The following is a 16,783-nucleotide window of genomic DNA, read 5'->3' on the forward strand; positions in this document are numbered from 1 at the left end:
ATGTCTAATTGGTCGGGGTCCGGCACCCCACCCATCAGCTGTTATCGGCGTCGGTGGCAGCCGCCGGCCGGAGGTACTTACTTGCGGAGCGGCTCAGTCTACTTGTAGTGGCTGCTGCAGGGTACTACACAACCGCCTCCTATTCTAATCAATAGGAGGTCATTGTGTAGTATCCCGCCTCGGTCACTACAAGTAGACTGCCAGCTCCGCAAGCAAGTACTTCTGTCCGACGGCCACTGATGACACCAATAACAGCTGATGGGTGAGGAGCCGGACCCCGGCAGATTAGACATTGATGACCTATCCTAAGGATAGGCCATTGATGTAAAGGTAGTAGACAACCTCTTTAAAATAAAAAAAGTAAAATAAAAAACACATTAGGCACAAAATAAGAGACCAGTTAATTTTTTTAAACCTTGTTCATTCTGTCATTTAGATATTTTTATGGTCCTTACCTATTTGAGGCCTTGTTTTTATACAGGTCATTTTCTTTTCATTTTACATAATGTACAGATAAATCTATGGTAGCATTTGATATACCAAAATTTTTCAGAATGAGAGAATTCTTTAAAAAAACAAAAAAACACTACAATATTAAGTTTATGAAGCCACGGCGATCGTGTTTCCACACTGAACATCGCTTCCCTGTTTATTGCTATAGGAGTTCCGCATAAAGAGGAGCAAATACTCTTGTCCGTATTCAGAATTCCTATATAAATGCAGAAAAAAAAAACATTGACAAAAGTGTTTCAGGGAACGACCAAAAAAAAAAAAAATGCTCAGGGTTAAAGAACGCAAAAGACAAGGAGTGATTCCTGAAACGTCTTCTGCTCGAGAACGAACCTTTTTGACCACTGGAAAAAGACATAGGGCCTGATTCATCAAGACCAGTCTTTAGGAGAGGCGTGCTGGAGTAAAACACTCCTGATTCATAATGAGGTATTAGCCTTTTCATGAATCAATATTGTCAGATAAGTGGCATGCACGTGAGCCCAAATCCTACTCCCAAGATTTGTGGAGTAGCGAACGCCGCAGCTCATCATGAATTTGGTGAGTGGCAGTTGCCACATCCACAAACTCGCCCCAGTTCTACCCATTTCGGTGGAGGTGGGAGAAACTGGCATAAAGATGCCAATTGTCGCAAAATGGAGGCGGAACTCTGAGTTGTGCCTAGATTTTGCCACTTTTCAAAGCTGTTGCGCCAGAATTCTGAGATGAAGGCTTTGATGAATCGGGCCCATAGTGTGTACATACTCTCAGAAGATTTCCATCAAATATTGTTCTTTGTACACAGGATAAAAAATGTAATCCTTTTCCTAACAATTTCTAAATCAATTCCTCATCAATTCCATATTTGCAGTCCTTCTACAGGAGCCGTCATTGTTTACTTCCCATATATATAATTCTGTCCTGGTCATGTGCTGATCGCACAGGTGCTCAACATGCTAGAATTACAGGACAGTAATCAGAGCTGTGGCTTTAAAATCCTTGGAAATAAGCATGACTGCAAGCGAAGTTCCACATTCATCTGCTGTTTGGAAAGCAAGCTAGGGAATGTTTGCAAGCCCACTGGGACAGTCGCAGAAATTTCAGCAACAGATCTGCCACATCTGCATATACTCTTAAAGGAGATTGTCCCCTACTCGTGCAACAGGGGTGGGGAACAATTTTTTTTTTCCATTTGAACATTTATGACATTTTTCAGGGGCCGTACAAAATGATCTACTTGAAAATGACCCAGCTATATTTGGTGAAATATTTAATTAACTCCCCCGTAATGTGATGGCTCGAACTGCTTTTCTTTGGCGCCCCTGTGATGTTAGGTGGTATTGATGATGCTGCTACTCGTAACTGCTTTTCCAGATTTGCGCCAGTCTGGAGCGCAGGCGACTTTTTGCGAGCATATGTTTTGTAAAGAACTCGCAGCAGTAAGTCGTACTGAACACAGATGTTTATTACACTGCAGGTCTCCTCAAACTTGGAAATTTATTACTGCTCACATATTTATAGCAGTAGGTGATCTGCAGTATACACCACATAGGAGACAGCGACACTGCTGTATATACACCACATAGGAGACAGCGAGGCTGCTGTATATACATCACAGAGACCAAGGCTGTATATACATCACATAGGAGACACAGAGACTGCTGCATACATCATATAGGAGGCACAGATACTGTTGTATATACACACAGGAGACATCTGTGCTGGAGTAAATATATATAATTTTATTACATATGATACCCTGAGGCTGGAATTCATACATCACAGGAAACATGGGGCATGCGGTGTATACATCACAGGAAACATGGGGGGATGCAGCATATACATTACAGAGAGATGTGGGGGGAAGCGTAATATACATCACACAAGATATGGGGCTGCGTGGCAACCTTTCATCAATTTTTCTCTGCCGTCCATGTCCAGGGAGATTAGCTACAGTGCCATAAATTGTAAACTTCTTGATTATGTTGCACACTGTGGCCAAAGGAACATCAAGATCTCTGGAGATGGACTTGTAACCTTGAGATTGTTGATATTGTTCAACAATTTTGGTTCTCAAGTCCTCAGTCAGTTCTCTTTCGGTTCTCCATGCTTAGTGTGGTACACAGAGACAGACAATGCTAAGATTGAGTCAGTGTCTCCCGCTTTTTATCGTTTCAGGTGTAATTTTCATATTGTCCACACCTGTTACTTGCCACAGGTGAGTTTGAACGATCATCACATGCCCGAAACAAAGATGCCTACCCACAATTTTGGAAAGGTGGCAACAATATAACCGGCCCATTTTTGGGATTTTGTGTGAAACTATGCCCACTTTGCCTTTTTTTTTCTTGTTTTTTTGGAGGGGTTGTTCCAATACACACAAAAGGAAATAAACATGTGTATAACAAAATATGAAGATATGGGGTATAGACATCACAGGAGACATTGGGCTGAGACATATGCATCACTAGAGAGACATGGGGGCTGCAGCATAGACATCACAAGAGACATTGGGCTGAGACATATGCATCACTAGAGACACATGGAGGCTGCAGCAAAGACATGACAGGAGACATGGGGTTTGTGGTATAGACATTAAAGGAAACACTGCTGTCTTCTGTGGGACGGAAGCACATCACGCGCCAACTCCACGCACAAACTACGTCCTGACACTGGCCAGCGAGAGGACGTAATCTTTCATTGCGCACGCCGCAGTCACAATTTGGCGCAAATGTACTTCAGCCTACTCCAGAGTGATTACACTAGCGCTAGTTAATGTGGCATAAATTTTGCACCAGTGAAATGTGCAAATTTTTGTGCTAAAAAGTTGCAAGACACCCAAAAAAGAGTATTTTCAATATTGCGCAAAATTCATGAGCCACTTGCGAAGTTTTGAAGAAATTGGTACAAAAAAAAGTCAACGAACACAACAACAACAAAAAAGTTAAAAAAAGAACCTAAGTGACGAATCGGGTCGGTGACTTACCCAAGTTTAAGTTATAATTTTTCAAGAGAATGAACAGAGGTCTTGTACACGTTGCCGAATTGTTGCGTAGTATACAGCACAAATTGTACTTTCCTAGAAAACCAGGGCTCATCTGATATGTTCAAACTATCATTTAACCATGGCCATTATTACACAGACACAGGGACCTCTGTAAGAATCCAGAATCTGCACTGGAACTGAATAAGCCCCTTTGTGTAAATGGTGGGAGACAACCAGTAATGGCAGATGTTACACTGCCCGCAAAGTAATCATCTGCTTTCTGATAAGTCTACATCCCACTGTCTAGTTGTTCTTGGTAGTTTTTATTATCAGAAAACAGGACGCTTAGGATGTATATGGCCGAAGGTTACACCGATCCGATAATGATGCAGTGCATAGAATTAAGGGAGGACAAATACAAAATATTACTCAAATGATACATTTAAAAAAAAAAACAAAACAAAAAACCCACAAGTTACAAATATAAAGAATGATTCAAGTTGATTACATACAATCAACCTGACAAAAGACAGATCCTTCTTTAAATCATGCTACAAGCCATCCCATAACAAGCACCTACCTTGGAAGAAACTTTGCAATTTACTTCTTATTCAAAATACTCTGTTCTTAAGAATGGGGGGGGATTTTCAATACTATAGTGAGCTGCTCCACCGCTGCAGTCTATGAAAAGTGGCCGGTATACTACACAAGGTGACCAAGAAAATACAGCTGCACTCTGAAATGCTATAAATGTGCAAACATTGAATATATGAAATTGGAACTGCATTACTGCTATAGAAAACGTGTTAAAAAAATGAAGGTACTCAGCGCACAAATTGTCCAATTCATGAGAGCCCATCAGCTACAGCAAGGCGTACCTACTTTGATTGGAGCCTAACCTTATATACCTCTCACAGGCTAAAAATTTACAAATTTAAGGGCAGGCAATGTCCAGTTCTAATAAAAAAACACCTTAGACTGATAGGAGGAGTGCTCAGTCAGAAAGAAGTGTACTACAAAAAGCCAAAAAACTGACCAGCACCTCCAATCATAATAAGACAAGTGTGAACAGGTGCAAGTCATGATTATTCACTATAACCAAGAAAATACAGCTGCACTCTGAAATGCTGTAATATGCAAACACTGAATATATGAAATTGTAACTGCATTACGGCTACAGAAAATGTGTTACAACGGGGTATGCCTTGTCACGGCTGGTGGGCTCTCATGAATTGGCCAGTTTTCAGAGTGCAGCTGTATTTTCTTGGTTATATTGAATAGTCGTGATGGCTTGCAACTGTTAAGCACCTCCAACAAGAATAAGACAAGTGAAAATTTTGTTCTTTGGTTTTAGCAATTTATTGACTGGTTTCAGTACTTGGATCCACCACTGATCAAAACCTCAGGGTTAAAAGGTTTTCTAAAAATGAATTTGCACTTAAAATGCCCAATGTTGTCAAGGCCTTTAAATAAATGACATCCATTAAATGTATATTTTTATAGTATATATTATATACTATTTATTTTATAAACAGTTTTCATGGCACCGAGGGATAAGATACTCCAGCGAGTACAAAAGCAACACAAAAACACAAGCACCATTTTATTCTCAAAAGTTTCTTTTTATTGTCCAACAAAATGACGAAATCCAGTGCAAGAAAGTTGTCAATGTCGATCCATGTTGCCACAGATATTTTAAAGCAAATATCAGAAGTGCACATTCATTTACAAAATAATGTAAAATTAAAAAATTTTCCCTAAGCGTAGAGCAGACATTGCTCAAAATACAAAAAAAATAAAAATAAAATAAATCTTTGCACTTTCCATGAGGCAAATTGTAACATTCAACCTTCTTAATGGTGTCAGTCAACAGTAACATGTGTAGAGCGGTGACAATCTTCATGTCTATAGACCCCTCTAATACATTTTCTAAAGAAAATTCCCATCTCTTCTGAAATGGAAGGGAATGTTCAAAAAAAAAATAAAAAAAAATCTACAAAATGTATAATGTAGCAGTAACATCTTAACCTTACCGCATGGGATACATACTCACATAGGCATGCATTCCCATAATAATCACATGGTGACCACACTACAACATTTTTTTACTTTTTTTTTTTCCTTTAGTGGTCAATGTAGAAATTGCAATCATTTTAAAACATAAGAAAAAAATACTGCTCAAAAAAATAAAGTTGTTGTGCTCATCTTGGACAATGGATGGAGAGCTGGTGTTATACGGGGCGCATCATCAGCCAAGAATCAGTGCTGGATCACCATCATCACTGGGATTTCTAAACCATGCAAATATCTATGTGCGCTACAGAGACCACCACGAGTGGAGAGAGAGGCGACCATAGAAGGTGCAGAGCAGACCAGCTGCTTTTTATTTTACTATGACGTCTATTCAAGGACACAATACCTTGTGTTTTGTTTTTTTTTTCGTTTTAAGTAGGAAAAAAACGAGAGAGAAAAGCTTATAATTAAGGCTAGTAAATGACCCGTCTTCAACAATTTCGAGACACTTCCTACTTGAGGTGAAGCCTACAGAGGTGTCACCTTCTCTTTGGAAAACTTGATTAGGGCTACTTGTCTGCTTGCAATTAATAGTGTGCGCAAGTCCATATCCCTTGCTACAAAAACACTGATGTGCCCATAGCGCCTCTGGTTTTTCACATCCTCTCATGACAATAGAGGCGCATTACCCTGCTCTTGTGACCCTAGTCACAACTTTTCCAATTTACGAAGCCCCATTTGCGTTGCCTAATCTGGACATTCTCTACTGCTCTCCATACAAAAGGAGGAATCGTCGTGTAGCGGTCTTCCTATACAAACCTGTATTATGAGCAATGAAACCAGAAGATTTTTTTTCCGCTTATCGAATATGATTACAATAAAATCCAGACATTTCTCATACTGTAGCCTCCACCTGTAATTTCTTCAAGCTCCAGCTTCTACTCATCACCAAAGTTCTCATTACCAAAGCCCCAATGAATAAAAAAAAAAAAGGCATTAGTAAAGCACGTGTTCTTACTTTAGCTTTGGTAGAACGTTTCCAAGTCTTTGAATGAACAGAATAATGGAAAAAAAAAAACAAAAAAAAACAAAAAAAAACAGGTGGAACAGAACAGTTACTTAATCATATGCTTCTGTCCTACAGGACATGGCTTTAGCCACGGGAACTGCTACTGTTATGAGAATTTGGAGAGTCCTGTTCATTAATTGTGTTTAGCAAGCTCAAAGGCTGACGTGGCAAAGGCGGATGGTCATTACTATCACAATGATCAAAAATCCCTTCTACTTCGTCTCTGTGGGGACGAGCATCACAGGAATTGCAAGTGTCACAGAAGTTTTCCCCTGTGTCATCAATTAAGCCATCAAGCTCTTTAAAGTCATCATGATGGCCTCTACTGCATAGACAGACTTCGATCCCCGAGTCACCAGTGAACCTCCGGTGTCTCCCTGGTGTCTTGTCTTTGCCGTCAAAGAAACCACTCTGATCAAAGCTGTCAGAGCTGTAGTCCTTCAAGAGTTCTTTTGAATCCTTGTCTAAAAAGGACACTTGATCGGCCATCTCCTCCAATTCTGCACCGCAGGCAGGATCGTTGGAATCGTGGCCATTTGGCTTGTTTGCTACTCGTTCCAGACATGTCGTAGAAGGTTCACAGTCCACAACGCTGGGTGGTCTCGTTGTGCCACTACAACTTGCTGCAGCTGGAGAACTTGTTTGGCTGTTCTGGGTGTTTCGGGCGACCTCAGCGGTTCCTGAACTCGAACATGCTGCAACGCATTGCTGGTGTAGGACAGTGTATGGTGGAGGGGGGGTAGGAGGTCTGTTAACGACCTCTTCATAAGGAGGTAGCAGATAGTTTGGCAAAAATCCTATAGAAAGAAGAAAACATATGGTCAAACTATAAATGTTTATTACATTAAAAGTGAAAAAAAAATACAATATAATATTTTATATATGTTATATAGGAGATATATATATATATATATATCTATCTATATCTCCTATATAACACACACACACATATATATATATCTATATATATATATATATATATATATATATATATCTATATCTCCTATATAACACACACACACACATACATATACATATATCTATATATATATATATCTATATCTCCTATATAACACACACACACATATACATACATACATACATACATACATATATATATATATATATATATATATATATATATATATATATATATATATATATATATATATATATATATACACAGTACAGACCAAAAGTTTGGACACACCTTCTCATTTAAAGATTTTTCTGTATTTTCATGACTATGAAAATTGTACATTCACACCGAAGGCATCAAAACTATGAATTAACACATGTGGAATTATATACTTAACAAAAAAGTGTGAAACAACTGAAAATATGTCTTATATTCTAGGTTCTTCAAAGTAGCCACCTTTTGCTTTGATGACTGCTTTGCACACTCTTGGCATTCTCTTGATGAGCTTCAAGAGGTAGTCACCGGAAATGGTTTTCACTTCACAGGTGTGTCCTGTCAGGTTTAATAAGTGGGATTTCTTGCCTTATAAATGGGGTTGGGACCATCAGTTGTGTTGTGCAGAAGTCAGGTGGATACACAGCTGACAGTCCTACTGAATAGACTGTTAGAATTTGTATTATGCCAAGAAAAAAGCAGCTAAGTAAAGAAAAACGAGTGGCCATCATTACTTTAAGAAATGAAGGTCAGTCAGTGCGAAAAATTGGGGAAACTTTGAATGTGTCCCCAAGTGCAGTTGCAAAAACCATCAAGCGCTACAAAGAAACTGGCTCACATGAGGACCGCCCCAGGAAAGGAAGACCAAGAGTCACCTCTGCTTCTGAGGATAAGTTTATCCGAGTCACCAGCCTCAGAAATCGCAGGTTAACAGCAGCTCAGATTAGAGACCAGGTCAATGCCACACAGAGTTCTAGCAGCAGACACATCTCTTCAACAACTGTTAAGAAGAGACTTTGTGCAGCAGGCCTTCATGGTAAAATAGCTGCTAGGAAACCACTGCTAAGGACAGGCAACAAGCAGAAGAGATTTGTTTGGGCTAAAGAACACAAGGAATGGACATTAGACCAGTGGAAATCTGTGATTTGGTCTGATGAGTCCAAATTTGAGATCTTTGGTTCCAACCACCGTGTCTTTGTGCGACGCAGAAAAGGTGAACGGATGGACTCTACATGCCTGGTTCCCACCGTGAAGCATGGAGGAGGAGGTGTGATGGTGTGGGGGTGCTTTGCTGGTGACACTGTTGGGGATTTATTCAAAATTGAAGGCATACTGAACCAGCATGGCTACCACAGCATCTTGCAGCAGCATGCTATTCCATCCGGTTTGCGTTTAGTTGGACCATCATTTATTTTTCAACAGGACAATGACCCCAAACACACCTCCAGGCTGTGTAAGGGCTATTTGACCAAGAAGGACAGTGATGGGGTGCTACGCCAGATGACCTGGCCTCCACAGTCACCAGACCTGAACTCAATCGAGATGGTTTGGGGTGAGCTGGACCGCAGAGTGAAGGCAAAAGGGCCAACAAGTGCTAAGCATCTCTGGGAACTCCTTCAAGATTGTTGGAAGACCATTTCCGGTGACTACCTCTTTGAAGCTCATCAAGAGAATGCCAAGAGTGTGCAAAGCAGTCATCAAAGAAAAAGGTGGCTACTTTGAAGAACCTAGAATATAAGACATATTTTCAGTTGTTTCACACTTTTTTGTTAAGTATATAATTCCACATGTGTTAATTCATAGTTTTGATGCCTTCAGTGTGAAATGTACAATTTTCATAGTCATGAAAATACAGAAAAATCTTTAAATGAGAAGGTGTGTCCAAACTTTTGGTCTGTACTAATATATATATATATTTTTATTTTTTTTTCCTTTTATTTCTTTAAAGTGAATCCTCTCCAATACTCTGCTGGGAAAGTGTACAGAAGTAATTCCAAGTTAAATCAGAACATTAGGAGCGTTCGGCAGCATTTCAGACCCTTTAACAACTTATAGAATAAACCCCGGAGCGATTCTTTATACAACTGTGTATAGATCCTGCCGTACGGAATTCATTTCCAGTGCCTAGCTTGCACAAACTATAATTACAAATTAGTAAATATGTTGTATGCTAAATCTTCATAACTTTGACAGGGCACCTCATGACATTTAGACAGGGAATAAACAAGGTTATAATCTGATCCAGTTTACTTCATACCATGGCAATGATATTAAAGGGTCACTCCAGGAAACAACTGATACACAGCGTTGATGCCAAGTGCAGGATGGATGGGGTGTTGTGCGACACTAATTTATATATATTCACTGCCCCCTGACCTTAGGACAAGGCATCAGTTGTTGTTTTTTTGTTTTTTTTTCAACCTATAGATACCCTTCAAGAAAAAGTGAAAGGTAACGAAGCCTGGTCACACACATCAGATGGCCGATGGTTGAAGGTGCACCTGGTCACCCACTATTGTTTCTGATCCCTGTACAAGTATTCTGAATAGGGAGAAGGGGGTTAGCCACGGCCAGACACTTCAGTGAGCTGCCCATCTCACAGGAGAACAAAAGGATCAAGCATGCTAAAATACATCAGCCCGATCCTTCCCCCCCCCCCCCCGCATCAGACACCAGAGTCGGACAAGGAATCGGGAGGTTCTCATATGCAATAGATGGTAGAACAATTCAATGTGCCAGGTCAAGAGTTTGAGCCTAAAAGTTGATGTTTCCAATGTGCTGATCATTCCAAAGCTAGAATGAACGGGTATATTAAAGAGAATTACTTACGGAAGTAAAATGGCACAGAAGAGTAGCTGTGAGCTTCGCGATAAGCTATGAGGTTGATCTCATGCTGCCGTTGTTGTGCTTGGAGCCGGTGCTTCGCTCGCCGGTGATGGCACACACAGCAACAGCTGAGTATTATGATTATTGTCCACACCAGCCAAAACCCTGGAGGAGAAGAGAAGTGCAAATCAATGACCTCAGGGGATCACGTCACTAAATACAACCTACAATACAGGATAAAGCCGCTAAAGCATGGGGTTTATCCCCCCTAGACCACATCTAAATATCAGACATTACCCTGCTCGGCTCTAGAGCATACAATCCATGATGAAATAGGTGACACAAAAAGGTAAAAAAACAAAAAAAAACAAAAACAAAACCAAAATATAAAGATGGCAGAACAATACAATAAATACGGGTATGAAGCGGTCACCATCCAAGATCTGTATACATCTAGATACAAAAGTGATATTAAGTTCATGGAGGGTGTGGGAAAGGAGAAGACCTGTGTTTGAATGGGTTTCCTCCGGGTTCTCCGGTTTCCTCCCACACTCCAAAGACATACTGATAGGGAATCTAGATTGTGAGCCCCAATGGGGACAGAGATGATAATGTCTGTAAGGCGCTGTGGAATTAATAGGGCTATATAAGTGAGTAAAATAAATAAAGACCAGACTCTGCAGAACATGTAGAAAGGGAGAACTGAGAGCAGTTATTAGCGAGAGGTCTGATTTTGATCAGCCTCAAATTAAATTTGCTGATGAACGGACACTGACCAAATTGTTGAAACTCTGAAGAAAAGAAACACTGATAAAACACACTTTTGCATTTGAGAAAAATCACTGATGTCTGGATTAGGCCTTAACCAGATTATCTGGGGTAGTGTATTCCAGAGAACTGGTGCAGCATGAGAGAAGTAGGTTTGTATTATGGAGGATGTTAGCCTTAGATGATTAGCGCAACGGTGTAGCGAAGCTGCATTAGCAGATGTAAAAGTATGTATGGATAAGCAACTGTGTCTTGAGATGATGACAAATTCCCTGAAAAATCCCTTCAAGAATTAATGATTGATCTTCTCTCATGTAAAAAAAAAACCCTTCATGATCTTTCATATGCCATCACTTACGTAATCCCAGTTCTTCCAGCCTCCTTCACATGAATATAGGGGTAGAGTTGTTTGCTTCCTATGAAACTGATAATAGAAAATGGAGTATCTAAAAAGAAAAGTGGTTTACTAACCTCAGTGGGAGATGCACAATGCGCATAGCCTTCCAAATATTTATACTGACACAAGCTGAGATGTCTCCACCCAACGTGAGCACAGCCTGAGGCCATTGCACAAACAAGAGGACTTTGCCAGAAGCAGTGAGTGACCATGCACGTCTATGGGACTATCCTGTCAATACGTGATAAATGTATTTCTGAGATAATCCCTAAAAGCGATTTCCTGTGGACCCTGTGATGGGGCATCAAGTTTTGATTAATGGGAGCCCCAGGGGGTCAGGCCCTCTACAATCATAAGTATAAATAGGCTGTGGCTCTGCAACTCATCCATCATTTACAAAGAATGTGCAGTTTGAGCATTTTGGCACTCAGTCCCATTCACTGTCCTGCGGTACCAGGAACAGTCACACTATGCAGTATGTATAAGGCTATGTGCATACTGTGCATTTGTTATGCGTTTTCGCTGCTTTTTTTCTGAGCGGAAATGCACCAAAATCGCTAGGTAATCTGTGTGCAAACTAATGCAATGACAATCCTGATGTGCTGTGTACATGATCAGGAACTTTCCCGTCAGGATCGTCATTGCATTTAAATCTGCAGCATGTTCATTCTTTGTAGCGTTTCTGCAGCGCTTTCCTCCCATTGAGTTCAATTGAAAAGCAGCAAACCTGCAGGTATAAATATATTTGCAGATTTGCTGAGGTTGTTTGCTGCGTATTTGACTGGACTCAATTCCAAGTCAATGAATCAAATACTCCGCAAAAAATGCACAAAGATTGGTACCTGGCTCGGGGAAGACTACTCCTCCCATCATCCGACCGCTGCGGCTGAGGGGAGAAGTAGTCTTCTCAGCCGAGCCAGCGTCTGTGCACGGTGTGTAAAATAAAATTTAAAAAAAGTAAAAAATTTTATTAAAATAAAAAAAACGCTTTAGTCTCACCTGTCTGGCGTCTTGTCGATGTCCCCCGGCGACCCGATCACCCGGCAGCCGGCAATACACTAACGGGAGCACGATCGCTCCCAGCAGTGTACAATTTTCCCACACAACACTGATGCAGTATGAGGTCACCAGAGCTGATCAGTTGATCTTCAGCTGATGAACTCAGGTGAACTCAGCCCCAGCAGCGCAGCGATGTACACTGACAGGAGTGCCTACACTCCTGTCAGTGTATACAGTGCTGTCTTCTACAGCAGTCACATCAGTGACTGATGTGGCTGTTGTAGAAGTGACCCAGATCGTCGTGGGACACTGGGATTACGTCATGACGGCAGACAGGTGAGGGATATGGTTGTTGTTTTTTTTACAGGAGACGAGGGATTCGAGGATTAGGCGTTCAGTGAGTATACAGTGTTTTTTATTTTTAAATAAATTATTAAAACAGTGTGTAATTAGATTTCAATAAAAGACTTATTCTGGCTGTGTCTTTATTGAAAGTGTCAAATCCCTTTACTACGGGGTTAGTAATGGGGGTGTCTTATGCAAGGCTGATATGAACCCCAACCCTATTACCCCACTCGCCACCGCTACACAGCAGTGGGAATAGTAGAGGCTAAGCACCAGATTTAGCGCATCTTATGGATGCGCCATTTCTGGGACTGCTGAGAGCTGATATGATTAGCTACGGAGGGGGCTAGTATCAGCCCACAGCTGTCTGTTTAGCCTTTTCTAGTTAGATTTTATTGGGGGACCCTACGTCAATTTTTTTCTGGGGTCCCCCTGTAATCTAGCCAGTAAAGGCTAAACAAATAGCTGTGGGCTGTTAATAGCCAGGGAACATTTTTTGGCTAATGGCCCCTTACCCGGCTACTAATATCAGCTCCTCGCGGTTGGCTTTCGCTCTGCTGGTTGTGTAAATGATGCAGGAGCCCACGCCATTTTTTTTTCATTTTAGGCTATGTGCCCACAATCAGGACGTAGCAGCGCTTTGGATGCAGCATATTATTTCTGCGTCCAAAACGCTGCGTTCTATTTAACGCAGGTGAATCCGCATGTGTTCACTGAACCATGCGGATTTACTGCATTCAATACATTCTAGTGATCAAATTTCTGTTGCGGAGGCTAGAGACTCCGCAAGAGGAATTGACATGCTGCGGTCCTCAGATGCACGCATAGTGGACATGGGATTTCTAGAAATACCATCCACTATGCTGTAACATCTGGCTGCTGCGGGTTTTGTATAAATATGCAGCTTTAAACCCGCAGCGGCTCCTGATCATGCGCACGTACCCAAACTCACACGCAGCATGTCAATTTCTGTAGTGGAGAAGCCATTCTCAGCGGCAGATTTTGACCGATTGAAATGTCATTATATGCGGTGGATCCGCATATACTGATAACAAGAGTGCAGCATTAGAACACAGCGTTTTGGACGCAGCTAAAATACGCTGCATCCAAAGCGCTGCTGGTTGCTGATCATGGGGATGTAGAGGCTAACGAAACAGCTGTGAGCTGTTATTAATAGCCAGGGAACATGTTTGCCTAATGGCACCTTCCTAGGCTAAAAATAGCAGCTCTCAGCTGCCCAGAAATGACTTGAATGGAAATGCTAAATGAGATTGGGTTTATTGGATTAGTTGACACCTAGCCCTTTTGTTTAGTGATGACAAGGTGTCAATCAGACCCTTTTACTACTAAACCTAATTAAAGTAAAGAGTTAAACACACACACACACACACACACACATAGTAAAACACTTTATTTGAAATACAACAGACACATTCTTTAATCATCTAAATTAACCAATATACTCACCCCAGGTCTGATGGTAATCCAAGGGTTAAAGCGATGTCCCACATTTCTTTTTTCAAATATCTTTATTTAGCTCCAAAAATCATTCATTGATGTACAAAAATGAATAAAAAAAAAATAAAAAAAATAAATAAATAAAATAAAACGCTTGTTTTTTCTGCAGCGTTTTTCCTGCCAAGAGATGCAGAAACCTTAAGGAATTTTCTGTATTCAGATCTTAAACATGCGCACATAGCCTAGTGCTTCGTCTGTTTGAACAAGGCCTCAGCACTCTTCTTCACTCTGCCTTTTTTTGGGTGGGGTGGGGGAGGTGCTGTAAGGGAAGTTCCCTAAATTTCTTGAAGACCCCAGGAGATCATCCAGTCTCCATTGGCCTGATCTTCCTGGTCCCATCTTCCTCACACCAGAAAAAGCCATAGATGCCATCTCAGCCAATCACTGGCCTCAATGAGGAAGCACCTAATCCCAGGAATTGGCAGATCAGGAATCTCCAGTGATTTCCTGTGTGTCTCGGAACGAGACCAAAAACCAGAGACCTGCAGGGACAGGGTGAGCTTTGGAATGGGACCTGTGGGGGATCGGTGAAGAGGGAAATGGGGGGTACTAGATAGATAGATAAAACATTTAACTTTTTCAAAGCAGTTGGAAGCATTTCAGTAATATTTAAATTCTATGGACAATCCCTTCAAGTTATTACAGATCAGTGAAAAAAATGTGCAGAATTAAATAGAAAAAAAAGACTAGACACCAGCAGAAATGGCAGTGTTAAAATTCTACTTCATGTACAAGCCCGTGGCATGGTTTGGACCTGCAATAGGCACCAGTGCAGATTGATATTTCACCAATATCTAATGTATGTCCGTGCAGCCTTATATTCCTTGTGGGGGGTTGATGGAAATTCTTCCACATTAAGCACAGTATCTACTTTTATACCAGACATCCACCTGCTGGCAGATCATATTCTTTAATCCCCGGCCACATCAATGTGATTTCGAGGCTTGTTGATCACTTCACAGAGGAATAATATATTACAGAGAACATGTTTATAGCTAGTGAGGCAGTTTGCTGATCATGAGGAAAATCTGGAACTGTCAGGTCTTGTTTACTAGATCTGAGCATCCAAATACTTTGTTCACCCACCATAGATGGAGACACGGACGGGGTGCGAAGAAGTGCCCCGACTCTCTTTTGATCATGTTACATTCTGCCCAGAAACAGGAGGGAAATTCAGAGGACACAAACAGATAATATATTACCTACCCCCCCTCTGCTAACATGAAGTGAATACAAACTGCTGTGCGCAGATATATAAATATTCTAGATTCATTCTAGGCAAGACAAAGGGGGGGGCGCAAGAGAAAGAAAGGGAGAGGCGCAAGAGAAAGAAAGGGAGAGGCGCAAGAGAAAGAAAGGGAGAGGCGCAAGAGAAAGAAAGGGAGAGGCGCAAGAGAAAGAAAGGGAGAGGCGCAAGAGAAAGAAAGGGAGAGGCGCAAGAGAAAGAAAGGGAGAGGCGCAAGAGAAAGGGAGAGGCGCAAGAGAAAGAAAGGGAGAGGCGCAAGAGAAAGAAAGGGAGAGGCGCAAGAGAAAGAAAGGGAGAGGCGCAAGAGAAAGAAAGGGAGAGGCGCAAGAGAAAGAAAGGGAGAGGCGCAAGAGAAAGAAAGGGAGAGGCGCAAGAGAAAGAAAGGGAGAGGCGCAAGAGAAAGAAAGGGGGAGGCGCAAGAGAAAGAAAGGGAGAGGCGCAAGAGAAAGAAAGGGAGAGACGCAAGAGAAAGAAAGGGGGGGGCGCAAGAGAAAGAAAGGGGGGGGCGCAAGAGAAAGAAAGGGAGGGGCGCAAGAGAAAGAAAGGGAGGGGCGCAAGAGAAAGAAAGGGAGGGGCGCAAGAGAAAGAAAGGGAGAGGCGCAAGAGAAAGAAAGGGAGAGGCGCAAGAGAAAGAAAGGGAGAGGCGCAAGAGAAAGAAAGGGAGAGGCGCAAGAGAAAGAAAGGGAGAGGCGCAAGAGAAAGAAAGGGAGAGGCGCAAGAGAAAGAAAGGGAGAGGCGCAAGAGAATGAAAGATAGAGGTGCAAGAGAAAGAAAGGGAGAGGCGCAAGAGAAAGAAAGGGAGAGGCGCAAGAGAAAGAAAGGAAGAGGCGCAAGAGAAAGAAAGGGAGAGGCGCAAGAGAAAGAAAGGGAGAGGCGCAAGAGAAAGAAAGGGAGAGGCGCAAGAGAAAGAAAGGGAGAGGCGCAAGAGAAAGAAAGGGGGGGCGCAAGAGAAAGAAAGGGAGAGGCGCAAGAGAAAGAAAGGGAGAGGCGCAAGAGAAAGAAAGGGAGAGGCGCAAGAGAAAGAAAGGGAGAGGCGCAAGAGAAAGAAAGGGAGAGGCGCAAGAGAAAGAAAGGGAGAGGCGCAAGAGTAAGAAAGGGAGAGGCGCAAGAGTAAGAAAGGGAGAGGCGCAAGAGTAAGAAAGGGAGAGGCGCAAGAGAAAGAAAGGGGGAGGCGCAAGAGAAAGAAAGGGAGAGGCGCAAGAGAAAGAAAGGGA

General features: G+C 41.8%; 1 protein-coding gene across 3 annotated transcripts in view; it reads right to left on the reverse strand.

Moving 5' to 3' along the window:
- Nucleotides 1-5,076: 5,076 nt before the first annotated feature.
- WBP1L (WW domain binding protein 1 like) overlaps nt 5,077-16,783 on the reverse strand; it is a 59,966-nt gene continuing 48,259 nt past the window's right edge. For all 3 annotated transcript variants that reach the window (XM_073685320.1, XM_073685319.1, XM_073685321.1), the window contains exons 3-4: nt 10,300-10,461; nt 5,077-7,354 (exon numbers count right to left, since the gene is read on the reverse strand). In XM_073685320.1, coding sequence (XP_073541421.1) covers nt 6,642-7,354; nt 10,300-10,461 — 875 coding nt within the window. In that variant the 3' untranslated portion in view covers nt 5,077-6,641. The remainder of the gene's footprint in view (nt 7,355-10,299; nt 10,462-16,783) is intronic.

Source organism: Phyllobates terribilis, unplaced genomic scaffold (genome assembly GCF_046119375.1).
Source record: "Phyllobates terribilis strain yellow unplaced genomic scaffold, ASM4611937v1 Scaffold_5__5_contigs__length_657084704, whole genome shotgun sequence".
Taxonomy (NCBI): domain Eukaryota; kingdom Metazoa; phylum Chordata; class Amphibia; order Anura; family Dendrobatidae; genus Phyllobates; species Phyllobates terribilis.